The 20,093-nt window shown below is 41.0% G+C and overlaps 1 protein-coding gene across 1 annotated transcript in view; it reads left to right on the forward strand.

Moving 5' to 3' along the window:
• Positions 1–20,093, forward strand: part of plxna3 (plexin A3) — a 135,236-nt gene that overhangs the window by 101,162 nt on the left and 13,981 nt on the right. The window contains exons 14-31 of the mRNA XM_074644942.1: positions 4,574–4,670; positions 6,098–6,288; positions 7,347–7,495; positions 7,594–7,714; positions 8,343–8,479; positions 8,573–8,743; positions 8,862–8,955; positions 9,589–9,708; positions 9,808–9,927; positions 11,115–11,258; positions 12,838–13,072; positions 13,661–13,803; positions 15,411–15,566; positions 15,895–15,995; positions 16,126–16,192; positions 16,550–16,696; positions 18,429–18,588; positions 19,663–19,766. Coding sequence (XP_074501043.1) covers positions 4,574–4,670; positions 6,098–6,288; positions 7,347–7,495; positions 7,594–7,714; positions 8,343–8,479; positions 8,573–8,743; positions 8,862–8,955; positions 9,589–9,708; positions 9,808–9,927; positions 11,115–11,258; positions 12,838–13,072; positions 13,661–13,803; positions 15,411–15,566; positions 15,895–15,995; positions 16,126–16,192; positions 16,550–16,696; positions 18,429–18,588; positions 19,663–19,766 — 2,457 coding nt within the window. The remainder of the gene's footprint in view (positions 1–4,573; positions 4,671–6,097; positions 6,289–7,346; positions 7,496–7,593; positions 7,715–8,342; positions 8,480–8,572; positions 8,744–8,861; positions 8,956–9,588; positions 9,709–9,807; positions 9,928–11,114; positions 11,259–12,837; positions 13,073–13,660; positions 13,804–15,410; positions 15,567–15,894; positions 15,996–16,125; positions 16,193–16,549; positions 16,697–18,428; positions 18,589–19,662; positions 19,767–20,093) is intronic.

The raw sequence follows: 20,093 nt of genomic DNA on the forward strand, positions 1-20,093 counted from the left end.
GATTCTTCATCAAACATGATGTGAATGTGGTGTTTCCAGCCTCATATGAAGGCAGCGTCTCCCAATTAATTATTCTGGTAAATTATTCCACCCGTAGCCCAAGACAAGGGCACAACACCACTATGTATGAGGCTTGGGCGATAATTAAACCAGAAATGTACCTGCATGGCAGGGTAAGTATTATTTAGTGTTGCTAGGTAGCAGCTCAGAGCTCGATGATATGGTTATTAGTCGTTATTGCAAAGCTGTTTTACTGCAATTTTCTCCCCTTTCATTACGAACACAAGCGTTTTTGATCGTAACCTCAACCCATTGGTAGTCAACACGTTTAATAGCTTTCAGGTTGCCCTGAAACAGTCGTGACCCTGTCGGAATTCTGTCGAACTTGAGAACCGAAGACGCAATAACCAGTCATTTTGATGCTGGTAACAGTTTTAATCATAGACTGTATATAAGAAGTGAACGTAGTCACCGTGACGTCACCCATTGGTTTGTGGACTACGGTTTTGAAGCCTCGATTTTGGCAATTTGGCCTTCGCCATCTTGGTTTTTGGCCGTCACCATCTTGATTTTTGGTCGTCATCATCTTGGTTTTAGGACATCACCATCTTGTTTTTTTGCAACCAGTAGTGACACGAGACGGTACAACCGATCCCTGAATAAGACATTTTTAGGCGACCAAAAACATTTTGATTAACTTTGGTTTACTGAAATCACACTGTGAAACAATTAATGTTGGAAGACGAAAACACGGACAACACCGTGGTAGCGACCTGTCAATCACAAGGTAGCCACACCCTAAAGCATCCCCTGCTTTATGATCTATTTGACTCTAAATGGGTCCATAATTTACTAAATAAACATCATGCTGTATATGAAGAAGACTTGAAACTAGCGATTGAGACTATAAACTCATGTTTACGATGTTTACTGAGGTAATAAATCAAGTGAGAAGTAGGCTCATTTTCTCATTGACTTCTATACAATCAGACTTCTTTTATCAACCAGAGGAGTTGCCTTCTGCTGGCTGTTAGAAAGAAAGAATAAAGGTTTAAGGCACTTCAGCATTGGCTTTGCCTTTCAGACCCGGAGGTTGCCCACTGGTTTTAATTCAACCTTTAAAGCTCTCTAACTCGTGTGAATGTCTGGGGCAAAATGTTGCCAACAGGCCTGCGTGTATTTTTGATGACATCGGCTATAAAAGGGTCTACAGCAGCTTTTTAACAGCAACACACACTCCTGCTGCTGCTGTTGCCAGGCACCTCTGACCCCATAGCGACAGGCCTAGCGACCAGGCAGGGGTTACCATGGGGATGACAGATCCACACACACACAGTCCCACAGTGTCCACCAGCTCTGTGACATTAAGACCCAGCAGGAGACCGAGACCGTAACAGGAAACACTGACGAGGAAACGCATCAGAAAGAGAGAGAACAGGAATTAATGTTATTGTCCCGGTGAGGAAAACATCTCCCAGTGAGTTACAGAGAATAACAAGCAAAGTGACACATAACGCAGATCACAGCATCACATCACAGCAGGGACCACATGAAGGACGCTTTATAAAGACAGAGACAGGAGACAGTCCACAGCTGGGGGGGGGGATAATAAAAACATTTATTATTAATAAGAATTAAAGGAGAGCTTTCTCCAAGTCTATCTTAGTACAGTGCAGACAGCGAACCTACTGTATGTGTTAACGCAAATTTGTTTTAACGCTACTAATTTCTTTAATGCACGTAGCGGGCTCAAAAAGCTGGGGGTTTTAAAGCTGGAATGAAGATACTGGTATCATATGAAACTAGAAAACCTAAAAAATCCATTGGTACCAATCCTGTCATGCTAGCTTGTTACAAAGGAGCCTAATTAACGCTCTGAACTTACGCTACATTTTGGCGAGGAAAAATGGCATGACCATTTTCAAAGGGGTCCCTTGACCTCTGACCTCAAGATATCTGAATGTAAATGGGTTCTATGGGTACCCACGAGTCTCCCCTTTACAGACATGCCCACTTTATGATAATCACATGCAGTTTGGGGGCAAGTCATAGTCAAGTCAGCACAATGACACATTGACAGCTGTTGTTGCCTGTTGGGCTGCAGTTTGCCATGTTATGATTTGAGCTTATTGTTTTAAGCTAAATGCAGTACCTGTGAGGGTTTCTGGACAATATTCGTCATTGTTTTGTGTTGTTAATTGATTTACAATTATACATATATACATACATTTGCAGAAATCAAGCATATTTGTCCACTCCCATGTTGATAAGCGTATAAAAAACTTGACAAATCTCCCTTTAAGGTACATTATGAACAGATAAATAAAAATGTGTGATTAATTTGCGATTAATCGTGATTAAATATTATAATCGATTGATAGCCCTAAAAGTAACTGAAGCTGTCAGATAAATGTAGAGCAGTAAAATACAAGTACGTCAAATATGAACTTAAGTACAGTATTCAGTAAATGTCAGTGATCAGTAGCTGCAGATGTGGAGCTGCGTTCACCAACATCAGCTCTGATTGTCATCTGAGCTGTCTGTGTGTGTGTGTGTGTGTGTGTGTGTGTGAGACTGATGATGCTGCTCTGTTGGGCTCAGCTGGCTGCTTTTAATGGAAAATCAGAGCATTAGACACACACACACACATCTCTCTCTAGATGGTCGTGGTATTCCACATATTTCAGCTGTGTGGTCATCACTCTAACGCACACACACTGTAACACACACTCACACACACACACACACACACACACACACACACACACTGTTATGAATAATGTGGTCGTTCTTGCAGCTCTGCAGAAAAGATCATTTTAATATCAACGCTTTATTAATTACAGTCGTGTGTGTGTATGTGTGTGTGTGTGTGTGTGTGTGTGTGTGTGTGTGTGTGTGTGTGTGTGTGTGTGTGTGTGTGTGTGGTAAAAAGCAGTAAAACTCTGGTTGGATGTTGAGGTAGTTTTTTTTGCTGAGGAAGGAATATTGAACTGAAGCTGCTGTGACTTAATGAAAATCTCTTAATTTTGTGTGTGTGAGTGTGCACATGCATTTGAGCGTGCATGTGTGTGAGCGTGTACATGTAGCGTGTGTGTGTGTGTGCAGCAGACTCAGTCCTGTAGTGTGGTACAGTAGATTTCTACAGTAGATATATTTTTTGCTGAAGTAAGATTATACAGCTGCCACCTCCTAACTGATCTATTATTAGTGTGTGTGTGTGTGTGTGTGTGTGTGTGTGCGTGTGCATTTGCAAGTGTATGTGTGTGTGTGTGTTTGCAAGTGTGTGTATGTGTGTGCTGTAAGTTAATGAAATGAGCAGACCAGTCATTAAGACACATTGATTTTCAATCTTTCAGAAAACTCAACTTCTCTCTACTTTCACTGACTGTGTGTGTGTGTGTGTGTGTGTGTGTGTGTGTGTGTGTGTGTGTGTGTGTGTGTGTGTGTGTGTGTGTGTGTGTGTGTGTGTTGTGTGCGTGCATGCGTGCGTGCGTGCACGTGTGGCGTCAGATTATCTGGTGCCATCCGAGTCGAGCTGACATATTCAGGACACATCCTCTCTCTGTCTTTTCAGCAGCGTCTGGAGATGAGTTGTATTGTTCATTTCACAAAGACTACACACACATCTACGCACACACACACACACACATCTACACGTACACACTGAGTTACATTAACACCCCACTGTTTATCTAAGATGAGACACACAGCGACCGACAGGTAGATCAGGTTCCCATCAGCTCTAAATCCATTATGTTGTTTCTCTGACTGCTTTTTGTTGGTTACTATGGAGACCTGCAGCCGCCATGACAACACCGCTCTGCTCTATGTGTGTGTGTGTGTGTGTGTGTGTACGTTTTCCATCTCTGTCTCTTGAAAGCGGTAGCAGAGTTTATCCTTTCTAGACAGGATTTGTCTCTTTTCTAGTACTACTTGTACTACTATTACCTGGACTAAATACATGCTGTAGCCTCATACTGTCACCTGTAGTAATATTGGCTGTAGACCAATAGTATTTGGTGTAGTACTAGCTAGGCAGATATTAGCAACATTAGCTAGGGTAATATTTGCTATTGTGCTGTTTATTGTAGTAGTATTAGTAAGTTGTTGTAATATAAGTTAACATAACAATATTATAGCCGTTTAGCTCAGTTGGTTAGAGTCTGGTGTTAATAACACTGAGGAAATTCAACAAAATTAGACAATTTTTAACTCTTATTACAAGCCACTTAGATTATCGCAACTCTCTTTTTACTGGTCTACTTTAAAAGTGGATGCAGTAGTAGACCAGCAACTCCTGTGTTCTGGGAGGTAAAATTACTGTTTTTGTGAATGGAGTCTGGTGGCTTTTCAGACGACGATGTAACGGTTTCAGTCCCCCGTCAGAAAGGGCTGTCTGACGGCGAGGTAAAGCGGTGAAAATTTTCTAAATATAGTGTACACTTCTTCTTCTCCTTCTTTAATTAACATTTCTTCCTGCTGCTGGATCATAATTAACACTGCATTGAATTTTCTGTTTCCCAATTAAAAAGTGTCAAACTCTATAAATGCTGTTGTCTCTGTGTCTCTGTAGTATTGGTATGAAGGGGACGAGGCTGGTGACCTCCCAGTGGATTTCTCTATCGTCTGGGACGGAGACTTCTTCATTGACAAGCCGCCGTCTATGAAAGGTAAAAAAACAACCTGTTCATCAGCACAAACATCATAATCATGTTCAAACCTCCACAGTCTGCAGAAAGGTTAATTCATCCTGATTACTGTCTAGATTTAATGATAATTAAAACGTGTATTGACTCTTAATGCATAAAGCACATTTTACTACACAATTAAATATATTAATAATAACAATAATGAATTTAATTTATATAGCATACTTTAAAATACAGCGAAATCTCAAGGTGCTTCACACAAAGGGTTAATGTTAAGACAATTTACACGAGAAACATGCGATTAAAAGTGTCAAAATAGGACTACGGTGAGTTTAAAGATTAGATTTAAAAACAGCAATTGAGTCTGAGGCACTAATTGTTCCTGGGAGCTGGTTCCACAGTAAATATACATGATAATATACAAATCATAATTCCCTTTATTATTTATTTACTACTAAAAAAAATCTGAAAAATACATATATAATTAAAAATACACTTCTCATCAAATTGCCTTTAATTCCAACTTTAAAAAAAAATCCAATATACATCTGTTTGAACTTCACATTTGAACGTTTTTGTATTAATAATGATGATTTAATTTATGTGGTACGGCGGAGTATTTGGTTCACATTGAAGAGAAAAAAAGAAATCTGAGATTTCGAGAATAAAGTCATAATATTACGAGAATAAAGTTATAATATTACGAGAAAGAAAGTTGTAATATTATGAGTATAAAGTAGTAATTTTACGTGTTATTTTAGAGGGGAAATAGAGCAGCGTGCCGCCTGTCTGAAAATGAGGAACTTATGAAACATATACTTTAGTTTATGTTTCACTAATAACTAAATACTTCATCTTTCGGCACATCAGCACCACATTATCATCAGTATCAGGACCTTGAAAAGATTGTGCAAGAAACTGCGTTTATTCTGAAGAAAGAACAACACAGAGACCTGATGGGGAAACTGCCTCTTTTATGGAGGAGGAAATTACTTTTTTCTCGTAAAGTTCTGACATTATTCTCGTAATGTTATGACTTTTTTTCTTGACTTTATTCTCGAAATCTCAGGAGTTTTTTTTCTTTCAATTTGGCCTTAACACTCGGTCGTAATGTGGCAACTGCTTTCCAGAAGAAGTTAAAAATATTAAAATACAGTAACAGGAAATGGCACAGCAGAAGAAGAAGGTATGAAATGAATGAGACGGCAAAATTAAAACAATATAAACATAAACAAATGTGAACTTAACATATAGAGAACATTTCCAAACACACAATAAAGTGGTCATAGTTTGTCAGTTATTCTAGTGTGTTTTATTCTTGTTTTCAGTGAAGCTCATACAGTATATCATATTCTAGTTATTTTGAAGGTTACCTACCTTCTGCTGCTGCTGCTGCTGCTGCTGCTGCTGCTGTGTAAACGTGTGTGTATATCTGTGTTGTGTGTCAGCGTTGCTGTATAAGTGCGAGGCTCAGCGCTCCAGCTGTGGTCAGTGCCTCAAAGCTCCGTCAACCTTTGAATGTGGCTGGTGCACTGAAAGCAGGAAGTGTCTCCTGCGCCAACACTGTCCGTCAGCTGAGCAGAACTGGATGCACCACGGCCGACACAACCTGCGCTGCAGCCACCCGCGCATCACCAAGGTAGGGAATGAAGCCCACAACCTCATCAGCACTGACGCAAAGGAATTATTAGTTAATTGTTAGTTTTTCAGTTTTGAGGGTTTGCATCTTATGTGATAATAAACTGGATATTTTTAGGTTTTGGATGGTTTAAAACAATCCATATGAACAGGAAACATTTGGCTTTATGGATTTGTGATGGCCTTTTTTTTATATTTTCTTATATTTTTTATCGATCAAACAACAAATTGATTAATCAAGTTTGTAATCTGTAACATTAACGACTTGCAGCCTGAATCTATTTTAAATAGTCAACAGTAGATGTCACATAGAAGTGGTGTACATCATCTGAAAGCTGGGAACCTGAAGATTAATTTGAGATGCAGCTCTGCACTGTGTGTCAAGTTCTTCTAGCCATTAATAAGAAATCATTATTAATTTATTATTTAATCAATTACAGTAAATTGTGAAAGTGTTTAAAAGCGTAGAACATGTTGATATGAGTATATGATGGTCATCCCCATGCTCTATTATGTCTCATAAATTGTTGCAGCAATTTTTGGGGTTGATACCATTTGTTACACAGATTTGGTGCTAAATTTAACAATTTTTTATTTACTGAAAATGATCAATAATCCCTCCAAAATACCACATTAAGACACCAAGACCTTGAGGAACAACATAGAAAAAGCCATGCTGGGATTTGGTATCAAAAACTTTTGACATTTTGGAGATTTCTGCAAGAATTTAATTTTTTGGCGATTGGATGGCGAGTGCTTCTGTTGTGTAAACTGCTCAGAAACCCCCTTATTGTCAATCTAGCTAGTAAAGCCATCCCTCCACTGAATGCTCTAGGTCTCTAGTTTGTGGCTGTAAAGATTCATGAGCCTGTGATTATCCTAGAGGTCACCACAGGTCATTTTATACAGTGAGGTCCGATTCAGAAAATGGTCTCACTACAATGAAATGGGGACTAACATCCTCACACATAAATACAGTTGGACTCGTTGGATCCACAAGAGTCTCAGTAATCAAACATGATTGATGACTGATAAGTGATTGATCCCGCCCCCCCACAGATTGACCCTCTGACGGGACCTCGGGAGGGAGGGACGCGGGTGACGATCGAGGGGGAGAACCTTGGTCTGCAGGTGAAGGAGATCTCTCACGTCCAGGTGGCCGGCGTGCGCTGTAACCCCGTCCAGTCGCAGTACATCAGCGCTGAGAGGTCAGTCAGTGTCTGTATGTTGGTGTGAACACATGGTTGCCAGAGTGTCAGAGGCGTGTCCTGACTCTCATTCTCTCTCTCTCTCCGTCTGTCTGCAGGATCGTGTGCGACATGGCCGAAGCTCTCCTCCCTCACTCTCCAGGAGGTCCGGTGGAGCTCTGCATCGGCGTCTGCAGCGCCGAGTACCGGACCCTCTCCACCCAGACCTACTCCTTCGTGGTGAGTGTGTGTTCGTCATCAGTCAGTCGACATGAAGCTGTAGAAAATGAAGGACTTTTATTACTTCTACTTCTAAACATCAGACAAATAGCAGGTCAAAGAAAGATCAGCTTTAATCAAGAAGGATTAAGAAAGAAACTAAATAAAAGGTTATTTACTGTACTGAGTCATAAAGTTTTTATAATAATAGTAATAGTAGTAATAGTATATTGACATGAAGAAGACAGTAGAACAGACAGTTTTATAGTAATGTTAATTAATATATGGAAAGGTTCAACTGTAATACAGAGCTGAGTAACAACAGTAGTGTGGATTTACTGGTAACAACCTCCTCCTCCTCCTCCTCTTCATCCTCCTTCTACTCCTCTTCATCCTCCTCTTCTTCCTCCTCATCTTCGTCTTCCTCCTCATCTTCCTCCTCCTCTTCTCTACCTCCTCCTCCTCCTATTCCTCCTCCTCCTGTTCCTCCTCCTCCTCTTCATCCTCCTCTTCTTCTTCCTCCTCCTCCTCCTTCTCCTGTTCTCCTCATCTTCCTATTCCTCCTCCTCTTCCTCCTCCTCCTTCTCCTGTTCCTCCTCCTCCTCTTTCCTCCTCCTCCTTTTTCCTCCTCCTTCTCTTCCTCCTCCAGAGCCCCAGTTTCAGTCGGGTGCTACCAGGGAAGGGTCCTGTCTCTGGGGGAACCAGACTGACGGTGACGGGTCGTCACCTGGACGCCGGCAGCACCGTCATCGTTTACATCGACAAGGAGGAGTGTCTGTTCGTCAAGTCAGTCTGGATCCATTGACTCTCATCAATCATTAAATTAATAAACATAAATCACATCATTAATCAATCATCCCTCCTCCTCCTCTCTCCCAGACGGACCAATCGGGAAATAATCTGCATAACTCCTGCCTCCCTGTTGGGCTCTGGCCCCGCCCCCATCCGTCTGATGATTGACAAGGCCGAGGTGACGAGCTCAGACACCAGATACGTCTACACCGAGGACCCGACCATCAGCAGCATCGAGCCCAACTGGACCATCCTCAAGTAAGAGGATCCTCCTCACAGATAATCACATCATCAATCACACTATTGATCTGTAACTGACCGTGTGTGTGTGTGTGTGTGTGTGTGTGTGTGTGTGTGTGTGTGTGTGTTTGTGCAGTGGCAGTACAGTGATAACAGTGACAGGAACCAACCTGCTGACCATCCAGGAGCCCAAAGTCAGAGCCAAGTACGGAGGAGTGGAAACCAATAACGTAAGAGCAACCTGAGACTTTACATCAGAGGTTTCCCAACATGAGGTCAGGACCCCGTCAGGGGTCACAGGATGAATCTGAGGGGTCACAACGTGATACACATGAAACATATTTCATTTTATCTTTTCTTAAGAAGGTTTTTCTGAAGGGTTCTCTGTTAGTAACCATGATGAGGTATTTTGTGGGCGGAGCGTTAAGTGGAGGCAGAATAATTCTCTGAACACGTTAGTTAACGCTGGCTAGCAAGTATTGTTGGCTTGTTTTTAACAACAGTGGCTGAAGAAAATACTAGTTTATCTCAATATGTACTGTCACTCACTCTCCAGGATCACGAGTGTTAGATGAGAAAGTTAACATTAACCAACGGGACCAGATTAGTCGACCTCTACGCTGCTGGCAGACTACTTCAGGAGGACTAGACGGCTAGATTGTCTGTCTCCGGAACTGGCTAGTTAGCTAGCTAGCTTGTCCGGAGACTGACTTCTCCTCCCAGCGAAGTAGTCTCCTAGCGGCGAGGAGTGAGGCAGAGGGACCGTGATGTCATCGTGACGTTTTTAAAGACTTGAAGTTTGATTTTTACTCAAGTAATCTCTGAAAGCTCCCGATCTAAACATAATCTCTGTCTGTCTCTAGTTCTGTACTAAAGGCAACGACACTACGATGACATGTTTGGCTCCTGGTCTGGTCTACGGTAAACCCAACCCACCAGAGGGGGCGCTGCGCCCCGACGAGTTTGGCTTCATCTTTGACCAGGTAACACACACACACACACACTCAGAGACAGCAGGATGCCGACAGTAGCAGTGAGTCCCAGTCCCTGATGTTATATCCTGATGTTCTGGTCCTGTCCAGGTCTCCGCTCTGCTGGTCCTGAACTCCACCCCCTTCACACACTACCCGAACCCGACCTTTGACTCTCTGGGGAATTCTGGGATCCTGGAGGTCAAACCAGGGTCACCCATCATCCTCAAGGTAAGAAACATACACACAGGAAGTACAGAAGCAGAGACTCAATCTGACGGAGACACAGCGTTTATATACATACTGTATATGTATAAGAACAGGCGTCTGGAAAGTAACTAAGTACATTTACTCAACTACCATATTTAAGTACAAGTTTTAGGTACTTGTACTTTACTTGAGTGTCTCCATGTTCTGCTACTTTCTACTTTCCATTACATCTCAGAGGGAGATATTGTACTTTTTACTCCACTACTTTTATCTGACAGCTTTAGTTACTTAACAGATTCAGATTATTAAAACTAAATCTAATCAACTAATAAATGATGATGTATTATTATAAACTACCCATCAGTATATAAAGTCATTAAAATGAGCTCCACCTGATGAACAAATAAATTATACCAGAAAGATTAGTAAAATATCCCAAAATTTGTTTGTAAAATATCCCCCAAAAATGTTAAATATCCTAAAAATATTATTAAAGTAGCCCAAAAATAATATTAAGATATCCTCAAAAATATTAGTAAAATATCCCAATAAAAATCTAAAATATCCCCCAAAAACTGTAAAATATCCCAAAGCATATTAATAAAATATCCCCCCAAAAAATCTAAAATATCCTAATAATATTGGTAAAATATGCCAAAAAATATTAGTAAAATATCCCCAAAAATAGTAAAATATCCTAAAAATATTATTGAAATATCCCAAAAATATCAGTAAAATATCACCCAAAAATGTAAAATATCCTAAAAAAGTCAAAAAAATCTAAAAAAATATTAGTAAAATATCCCCCAAAAAATATTGATAAAATATCCCAAAACATATTAGTAAAATATCAACAAAATATTGGTAAAAATCCCCCAAATAGTAAAATATCCTAAAATGATTAGTAAAATATCAACAAAATATGAGTTAAATATCAGAAAAACATTAGTAAATTTAGTAAATTATCATACAAAAATAAGTAAAATATTTTTAAAAAAAAACTTTAATATACCAAAAATAATTAAAAGCAGATCCACCTTTACCAGCTGGGACATTAAAGTGATGAACACATTAATGCATCAATTATTATAATACAATTATACTTTTACTGAAGTATGCAGGACTTTTACTTGTAACAGAGTATTTCTACGCTGTGGTATTAGTACTTTTACTGCAGTACAGGATCTGAGTACTTGTTCTGGTTCCAGGGTAAGAACCTGATCCCGCCGGCGCCCGGTAACAACCGTCTGAACTACACGGTTCTGATCGGAGAGTCTCCCTGCCTGCTGACCGTGTCAGAGAACCAGCTGCTCTGTGATTCGCCAGATCTGACCGGAGAACAGCGAGTCCTGGTGAGTGATGGGACCTTAGCCCCGCCCCCTCTTTTCTTCACCTGAACGTGATTGGTTCATGATCGATCAGACGCTTTTCAAAAGGACTTATAATATGTTTTAGATCATCAATTAGTAGTTTAGTCAATTAAATGTTGTTACAGATGAAACATTTTATCAGTTAATCAGTGACATTTTTGATTTACATTTATCAATAATAATTTGACACATTTGATGAATAAATGAAGACAAAAGGAGAGAAGTGATGAGAGGAAGAGCGGAGGAGGAAAGGATGAGGAAGGAGAGGAGATAGAAGAGAAGACGATAGAAGAGCAAAAGAGGAAGGAAGAAAAGGAAAGGAGCAAAGGGGAAGAGGAAAAAGAGGATGGAAGGAAAGAAATAAAGGAAGAAGAGGAGAGAAGGAAAGACGGGAGAAGTAGGGGTGGAGTAGAAGAGGAGAAAAGAGTGGAGGAGGAAGGAAAAGGGGAGGAAGCGAGAAAAGAGGTATGATGAGAGAGGAGAGTGAGAGGAAATGAAGGATAGGACAAGAAAGGAGGAAGAAGAGGAGGTGAGTGAGAAGGAAGGAAATGAAGGAGAGGAAGTGAGGGAAGAGGAAGAGAGGATGAAGGAAATGAAGAAGAGGAAGTGAGGGGGGGTGGAAGGAAATAAAGAAGGGAACGATGGATAGGAGGAAGAGGAGATGAGGAAAGAAGAAAGTGAAGAAGAGGAGGTGAGGGAAGAAGAAGGAAATGAAGAGGAAGTGAGGGAAGAGAGGAGGAAGGAAATGAAGAAGAGAAGGAAGGATAGGAGGAAGAGGAGATTAGGAAAGAAGAAAATGAGGAGGTGAGGGAGGAGGAAGAGAGGTCTTTATAAAGGTGAAAGTCATTAAGTGCAGCCGCAGGGAATCATGGGTAATTGGTCTGATGTCACAGATCAGAGGCTGACACACACACACACACACATATATATATATATACATGTTCAAAGTGAGCAGACAAACCAGAGCAGACAGACTATTGATGCATTATTAAAACTATTGATTACTAATCAATACAAAATGTCATGTTAGTGCTCCTTCTTCTCTCTGATGAATAAATGATAACTGATGAACTGATGAGTTCCTATCAACTCGTCTGCATCATCTATTCATCACATTATTCATACGAGCCGTCGTCTGTTTTTATAATCGATGTTTATAACCTGTGGAAGGAAACACTTTAATAAAACATTCATACAGGAGACAACACACATAATTAATACACAAATATATAATATGAATATAAAGATGTCTGCCAGTATACGTCTCTGTTAGTGTGAAGATGTTTGATGTCCACATTTGGGAATTTACAAAAAAGTAATGAGACAAAACATGGAGGGAAAATGTAAGTTTTAGGCGTTTGATCAGGATCCTCCTGGAGGTTTTCTGGGTACGTCCTCTGGTAGGAGACCACGGGGTCAACCCAGAACACGGAGGAGAGATTATATATCTCGTCATTGTTGGGAAGGTCTTCCAAAGCCGAGGGACAACAATAGAAAAAGCAGGAAAGATGATCAAAATCGTCAGCCCTGATGTTAATGTTGTCTCTCTCTCTTCCTCTAGATCCTAGTTGGAGGTCTGGAGTACTCCCCGGGTACGCTCCATATCTACTCCGACAGCGCCCTGACGCTGCCCGCCATCATCGGCATCGGAGCGGGCGGAGGCGTGCTGCTCATCGCGATCATCGCCGTGCTGATCGCCTACAAGAGGAAGACTCGCGACGCCGACCGGACGCTGAAACGCCTCCAGCTGCAGATGGACAACCTGGAGAGCCGGGTGGCGCTGGAGTGCAAGGAGGGTACGTTCTGTAGTGAGAGGATGTTGTGGTAACCTGGTCTAAAGACCGGCAGGAAACTAAGCAATGTGCTGCTGTGGACGCCACGTTAGTTCAGATCAGAAAGTCACACAATTACACAAACAAACCAACCAATCGATGCAGCGGTAGACCAGCAACTCCCGTGTTCTGAGAGGTCAAATTACTGGTTTTGTGAATGGACTCTGGTGGCTTTGAAAAGAGCGATACAACGGCTTCAGTTCCCCGTCAGCAAGGGCTGTCTGACGGCGAGTCTTTTAGCCGTTATATCACTCTCTTCAAAGCCACCAGACTCCATTCACAAAAACAGTAATTTTACCTCTCAGAACATGAGTATACATACAACCCCACTTCTCTCAGTTATTTCCAATCTTAGCACAGCTAACGTTGACTCAGTTAGTGCAAGCGTTCACATTATTCACAACCTTATTGATTAGCTTACTGTGCTAACCTACATCACTGCTTTCTGCTAACGGCTGAGTGGACGTTTCCATTTGAAAAAAATGAAAAAGAACGCAGATGGACATGCCCTTTAACGTACAGTAACAAAGTGTTTGTTCTTCCTCCCTGCAGCCTTTGCAGAGCTGCAGACAGACATCCAGGAACTGACCAACGACATGGACGGAGTGAAGATCCCCTTCCTGGAGTACCGAACCTACACCATGAGAGTCATGTTCCCCGGAATAGAAGAACACCCGGTCCTCAAAGAGCTCGACGTACGAACAACACACACAAATATATCACTTCATTACTTCTATCCACAGAACAAATACCAGGAAATATTACAGAAATAGTCTGAGCTGCTTTTAAAGTGTCTGTGTGGTGAAACAGAACAACCCTCCGCAGTATCTACAGCGTCGTCTGGGCCGCCACGCAGCTTTAATTAAGCGAACCCAGCATGAAGCTCTGAGCCACTGAGCCTCTGTTCTCTGCAGCAGCAGCCATGAATTAGATTTACTCAGATCCTAATAACTAGGTGTGGAAGTAGATCAGTCTCTGGGTGGAAGGATTTCCATGAATTTGATGAGAAATGGCAGAAAAGTTTCTTTATCTTTGTCTCTGTTCTCAGCGGACCGACGGGAGCTCCAGAGGTTTTCTGTTTTCACTGTGAATCTCTATTATTATTATTATTTCAAACAGATGGCTTGTTTTTTCTGCATATTATAATTCTCGTCCTGGTTTAGATTTATTAAGGTTTCTTTTAAAATGATAGGGTTGGGCAATATGACAATATATACTGTGAGATGGTATACATTTGACTACTGTTCTCACACTGTGAATGTCAATGTCAAAAAATATATAATAATATTTATAGTGCAGCATGAAAAATCTTTCACTCCCTTTGAAAAAATCCCCATAATGCTTTGGGGGACGTTGCTTTGGTTTCAGTGAGTTATGCTCTGAGCTACAACTTGAGCCCCATTTCTTTATCCTATATTAGTTGACATTTAATCAAACTCCATTAAAAACTCTGCAGAATTAACAATTAGCATTTCCTGTTAGCAGCGTACCCATGGATATAAAGACAACTATCACTGGATTACTGTGATACTGAAGAAAAGTTAAAAACATGACGATTCTCAGGGGAGTTCTGCGGCGTCTTTTCTCTCTGATTTCTAAGTGGATTTATTGGACAGCTATTCCTGATGGACATCAGAGATAATTACATATTGCAATGACATTATAGTGTATAAGCCATTTATTATAATGATTATATATTTATTGGAAATGATAAACACAGTAGGGCCTAAACTAAGGGGTTACTCAATATAAATAAAATTATTTAAAACATCTAGATGCATTCAGAAAATTCCAGAATCTAATTTTAAGAGGTAATTTCACAAAATCAATCGATTTATTTTAAGTATTTTTTAGAGTTCACAAATTCAGACTGAAAGTATGTATTTCAATTTAGTAGATACATTTCATAATGATGGAATCAGTTGCTTTATATATTTATATTATTCTGTTATTTAAAAAAAGTCACAATCAGAATCAGAAATACTTTATTGATCCCTGCGGGGGAGCGTTACGTTTGCCTCGTATAAACACAAGAAATGTAAGAAAATAGAAATAAAGGAGTATGTAACATGCAAATTATGTGCTGCAATATAAACAAAAATATATGTAGAGAAATATAAGAACTAAAATTAAAAATAAGAAAATGAGAATGTAAAAAACATTTGCATTAAGAGGTGTAATATATATAGCATATAACTCCAGTGCAAAAAGATTATGTTCCCATGTCAGTACTGGTCCAGAGTACTGGTCCAGTGAGGACAGGCCCCTAACTGTAAGATGTGTGTCTCTGTTTGTGTTTCAGTCTCCAGCTAACGTAGAGAAAGCTCTGCGTCTCTTCAGTCAGTTACTGAACAACAAGATGTTCCTGTTGAACTTCATTCACACTCTGGAGGCTCAGAGGTCGTTCTCCATGAGAGACCGAGGGAACGTCGCCTCGCTGCTGATGGCGGCTCTGCAGGTACCTCCTATAATAATCTGTGAAGCTGCTGATAACATGGTTATAAACTCTGCAGGTACCTCCTATAATAATCTGAGAAGCTGCTGATAATGGTTACAAATATGATTAATACATGTACCATCATTAATAGTTACTAATAGTTGTTTTTAGATCAGTCTGTGACTGGTAACAGGTCCTCAAAAGTGTGTTATAAAGATGTATGGATGTTAATAATTCCTTAAATAGATGTTTTGTAGGTGGTATCAACTGTTAATAACTAGTTAACAGATGTTGTTGTAGGTGTTAATATCAGTTAACAGCAGATTAACGGTTGATCTTTGTCTCGTAGGGTCGTATGGAATATGCTACCGTGGTGTTGAAACAGCTGCTGGCCGACCTGATCGAGAAGAACCTGGAGAACAAGAACCATCCCAAACTGCTGCTGAGGAGGTCAGTACACCACCTTTGACCTTTGACCCTTTTAGCCCAAACTAAATGGGATAATGAGATGATCTTTGATTGTGGATCAACCTGAACATTCGACCTGACCTTTGACCTCTCTGTGTGTGTGTGTGTTCAGGACGGAGTCTGTAGCTGAGAAGATGCTGACGAACTGGTTCACCTTCCTGCTGCATCGCTTCCTCAAGGTAACCCATCATCTCTTCGTTTGTTCGCTCCTTACTTCCTTCCTTCCTTCCTTCCTTCCTTCCTCCTTCCTTCCTCTCCCTAATTGACCTTGTTAAGCTCTTCCTCTCCAGTCTGACCGTGACCAATCAGACCAGAGCTGCAGTTGATTTATTCATAGGAAATGAAGGGGATTGGTTAAATCCTGCTGCTGGTGAGTTTTCAGGATTAAACTGTGGTAATGAAGGAATCTCTGACACTGTCTGTCTCTCTCTCTCTCTCTCTCTCTCTCTCTCTATCTGTCTGTCTCTCTCGCTCTCTATCTATCTGTCTGTCTCTCTCTCTATCTGTCTCTCTGTCTCTCTCTGTCTGTCTGTCAGGAGTGTGCCGGCGAGCCTCTCTTCATGCTGTACTGTGCCATAAAGCAGCAGATGGAGAAAGGGCCGATCGACGCCATCACCGGAGAGGCTCGCTACTCTCTAAGTGAAGACAAGCTCATCAGACAGCAGATCGACTACAAACAGCTGGTAACACACACACACACACTGTCATACTTATATCATACTCAATCAAAGACAACTTTAGTGAAAACACTGTGCAGGTTCCTGTTTTTTTCCCCGTATTTAAATCATGCAGTGCAGCGACGAGTGCAGAGCTGTAGGTTTTGGGTGCACAGACTGTAGATGTTAAAGGGCTGGATGGTGAATGGAAATATAGATCAGAGGTTGTAGTTATTAATACAAACACTCTCAGCCAATCACATCACTGGTCCCATAGCTCTGATACAGCTGAGCCAATCACAGTCGAGCACGGCGACGACGACATCTGAACAAATGAAGAATCTCCATCAGAACGTGAACACACAGAGACAGATGGTGTTTAACAGTTCATTAGTACAATTATGATAGAAACAAACAACAATAACAAATAGTTTAGTGAAGTCGTTTATATGATCACATTAATCAGACACTACTTATCATAATTCTACTGTATTTAATGTTGTTCATGGTCACATCATATTGTTAAATGTGACATTTCAAGAATAAAACACTGAATGTTTATTATTGATCAGGTGTTTCATTTTGGACGTTTCTACTGAAACAACATGGAGACTGTGTGGACAGCCCGTTCTCATTCCCAGGGCATAAAATACCGACGCTATGTCACGCCCCTCGGTGTCGGATACCGACGCACAGCAGAAGGCTAAACTATTAGCAACCCTTTCTCTTCATCTCTGAAACACTTTGCCGATATTGTACGACTCTCTTTTTGACTGACTTTACTGAAGGATAGTTAACTATAAGCATCCAAAGATTTATACGCCCTCAATTTATCAGTACAGCGCTGCCGTTGGCCACCAGCCCGCTGGTCGGACGGCTGGCTACTTAGCTAGCTTAGCTTGCTAATACCGCCATGCTGTCATGCAACACAGAAAATGCCAGCCGTCTACTCCTCCTGAAGTAGTCTGCCAGCAGCGTAGGGGTTGGCTAATCTGGTCCCGTTGGTTAATGTTAACTTTCTCAACTAACACTCGTGATCCTGGAGAGTGAGTGACAGAACATATTGAGAGAAACTAGTATTTTCTTCAGCCATTGTTAAAAAAACAAGCCAACACAACTTGCCAGCGTTAACTAACGTGTTCAGAGAATTATTCTGCCTCCACTTAACGCTCCGCCCACAAAACACCTCATCATGGTTACTAACAGAAAAGGGGGCTATAGTGACGCTGAGGTGTCTGACAAAGCGGCCGTATGTGACAAGTTGGGATGAGAACATGTTGGTGTGGACGCTCGTTGTGTTGACGTAGTCTCAGTAGGATGAATATTCAGTGTTTGTCGTGTCAGCTGGTTATTATTATTATTATTATTATTCATTAATGATAACACAGTCTGACAAACAAACCACTGCTTTGAATCACAGACCGTGTTTCTGTGTTTATTATGCAAATTAGTGTTTATGTCTGAGTGTGTGCGCCGACGTCTTTCTGTGTGAAGACGTTGTAATGTGTTTGTCCTTTCTATATATTTGTGTGTGTGTGTGTGTGTGTGTGTGTGGTATCCAATTCAACAGCCGGTCGATAATGATGTTTTCATCACTGTGACAACAATGTGGAAAATACACACACTGTAATAAAGTTCAGACAGTTGATTCAATGCTGAACTGTCTCTCTGTCTGTCTCTCTCTCTCTGTCTATCTGTCTGTCTCTCTGTCTGTCTCTCTGTCTGTCTGTCTGTCTCTCGCCCTGTCTCTCTCTCGCAGACTCTAATGTGTATCCCTCCGGAGGGCGAGGCGGGGACGGAGGTGCCGGTGAAGGTGTTGAACTGCGACACGGTGACTCAGGTCAAAGACAAACTGCTGGACGCCGTTTACAAAGGAATCCCATTCTCACAGAGACCTCAGGCCGACGACATGGACCTCGGTAACTGCTTACATCACAGACACATGACTCAAACCGACAGCCTGTTAGTCCGTCTCTCAATACTGTCTGACTTCCTTGTCTGTGTCTCTCAGCTCCAAGCCCATTGGTTCCTACTGAAGATCTTTAAAAACACAAATATATATAGTTTCATCAGTAATATCCTAAAACAGCTGCTCACTGTAGTTTTATCAAACAAACAGGAGGAGATAGTGACTTTGTTGGGGACTATTTTCAGTGGTGGATTAATCCACATGTGGTGCTCTGGTGTGTGTGAGTGGCAGCAGGGCGGTGTATGTGGGATTGAGTCAGACAGGGCTGGCTTAGGGCGTAGGCCATACAGGAGGTCGCCTAGGGCGCCACCTTCTGGGGGGGGCGCTGGTTGCCCTCTAAAAGGAAAATTATAATATTTTAAAAAATGCCGGTGGGTACCCTTCCTCATTTTCTGCATTAAAGTAACAAATGAACAAATAAAGAAAGAAAGAAAGAAATACACTGTTCATCCCTGTAACTCTCTTTCTGACAATTTCACGCACTTATTTGTTGATAAAAGTGTAAATTGCAGTGAACCTGACCAAACACTTTTAAGCCAATAACATCAGGGAACCAATCGTTTATTTATATTATAATAAATACAGTTATTTATGAAAATGAAAATCTTAATTTTTGTCTTAAAACCTGATGAAAAGTCTGATGTGTGTTGCGGTTAATGGGGCTAGGGTTAGGGGTTCTGGGGAGGGGTCCAAATCCGAATTTTGCCCTAGGGCACCAAAAAGACTAGAGCCGGCCCTGGAGTCAGAATAAACTACACTGTGTGTGTTCATGGTAATGAAGGAACATGTCAGCCAGTGACACATTGAGGCTCACTGATGTGTTTTAATGGAGCTCTATGATACAGAGGAAGAAGATATGTTCATATTTCGGCATATCTACCACTTACTATTTATTCTGTACATCACTCTGCACTTTTTATTACTTTTTGCACTTCTGGTTGGATGCTGAACTCCATTTCATTGTCTCAGTGCTTTGTGCAACGACAATAAATAAATAATACATGACGTGTGTTTGTGTTGTCAGAGTGGCGTCAGGGCCGACTGACCAGAATCATCCTGCAGGACGAAGACGTGACCACCAAGATAGAGAGCGACTGGAAGAGACTGAACACACTGGCACACTACCAGGTACACACACACACACACACACATTTGGAGGTTAGCAGAATAGATATATGAGGTGAATTTGTACTCAGATTTCATACTAATTTCATGCTAATATTAATAATAATAATGTTAATAAGCACAGAAAATAAAGTTTGATTAATAGATAAAATCTTTAAATGATCAGAAAATGTTACTGTTTTTTTTTTTTTTTTGGTGGTGGTGGTGACCAAACCTTTCTTAGTGGGAGTAAAGTGGAGCTACAAACCTACAGATCCTAATGTTGCAGGATTTATATATTCTCCACAATGAACGGCTGCTTTCACTCAGTCAGCATTATTGTCTAACACA

This window comes from Sebastes fasciatus, chromosome 8 (assembly GCF_043250625.1).
Source record: "Sebastes fasciatus isolate fSebFas1 chromosome 8, fSebFas1.pri, whole genome shotgun sequence".
NCBI lineage: Eukaryota > Metazoa > Chordata > Actinopteri > Perciformes > Sebastidae > Sebastes > Sebastes fasciatus.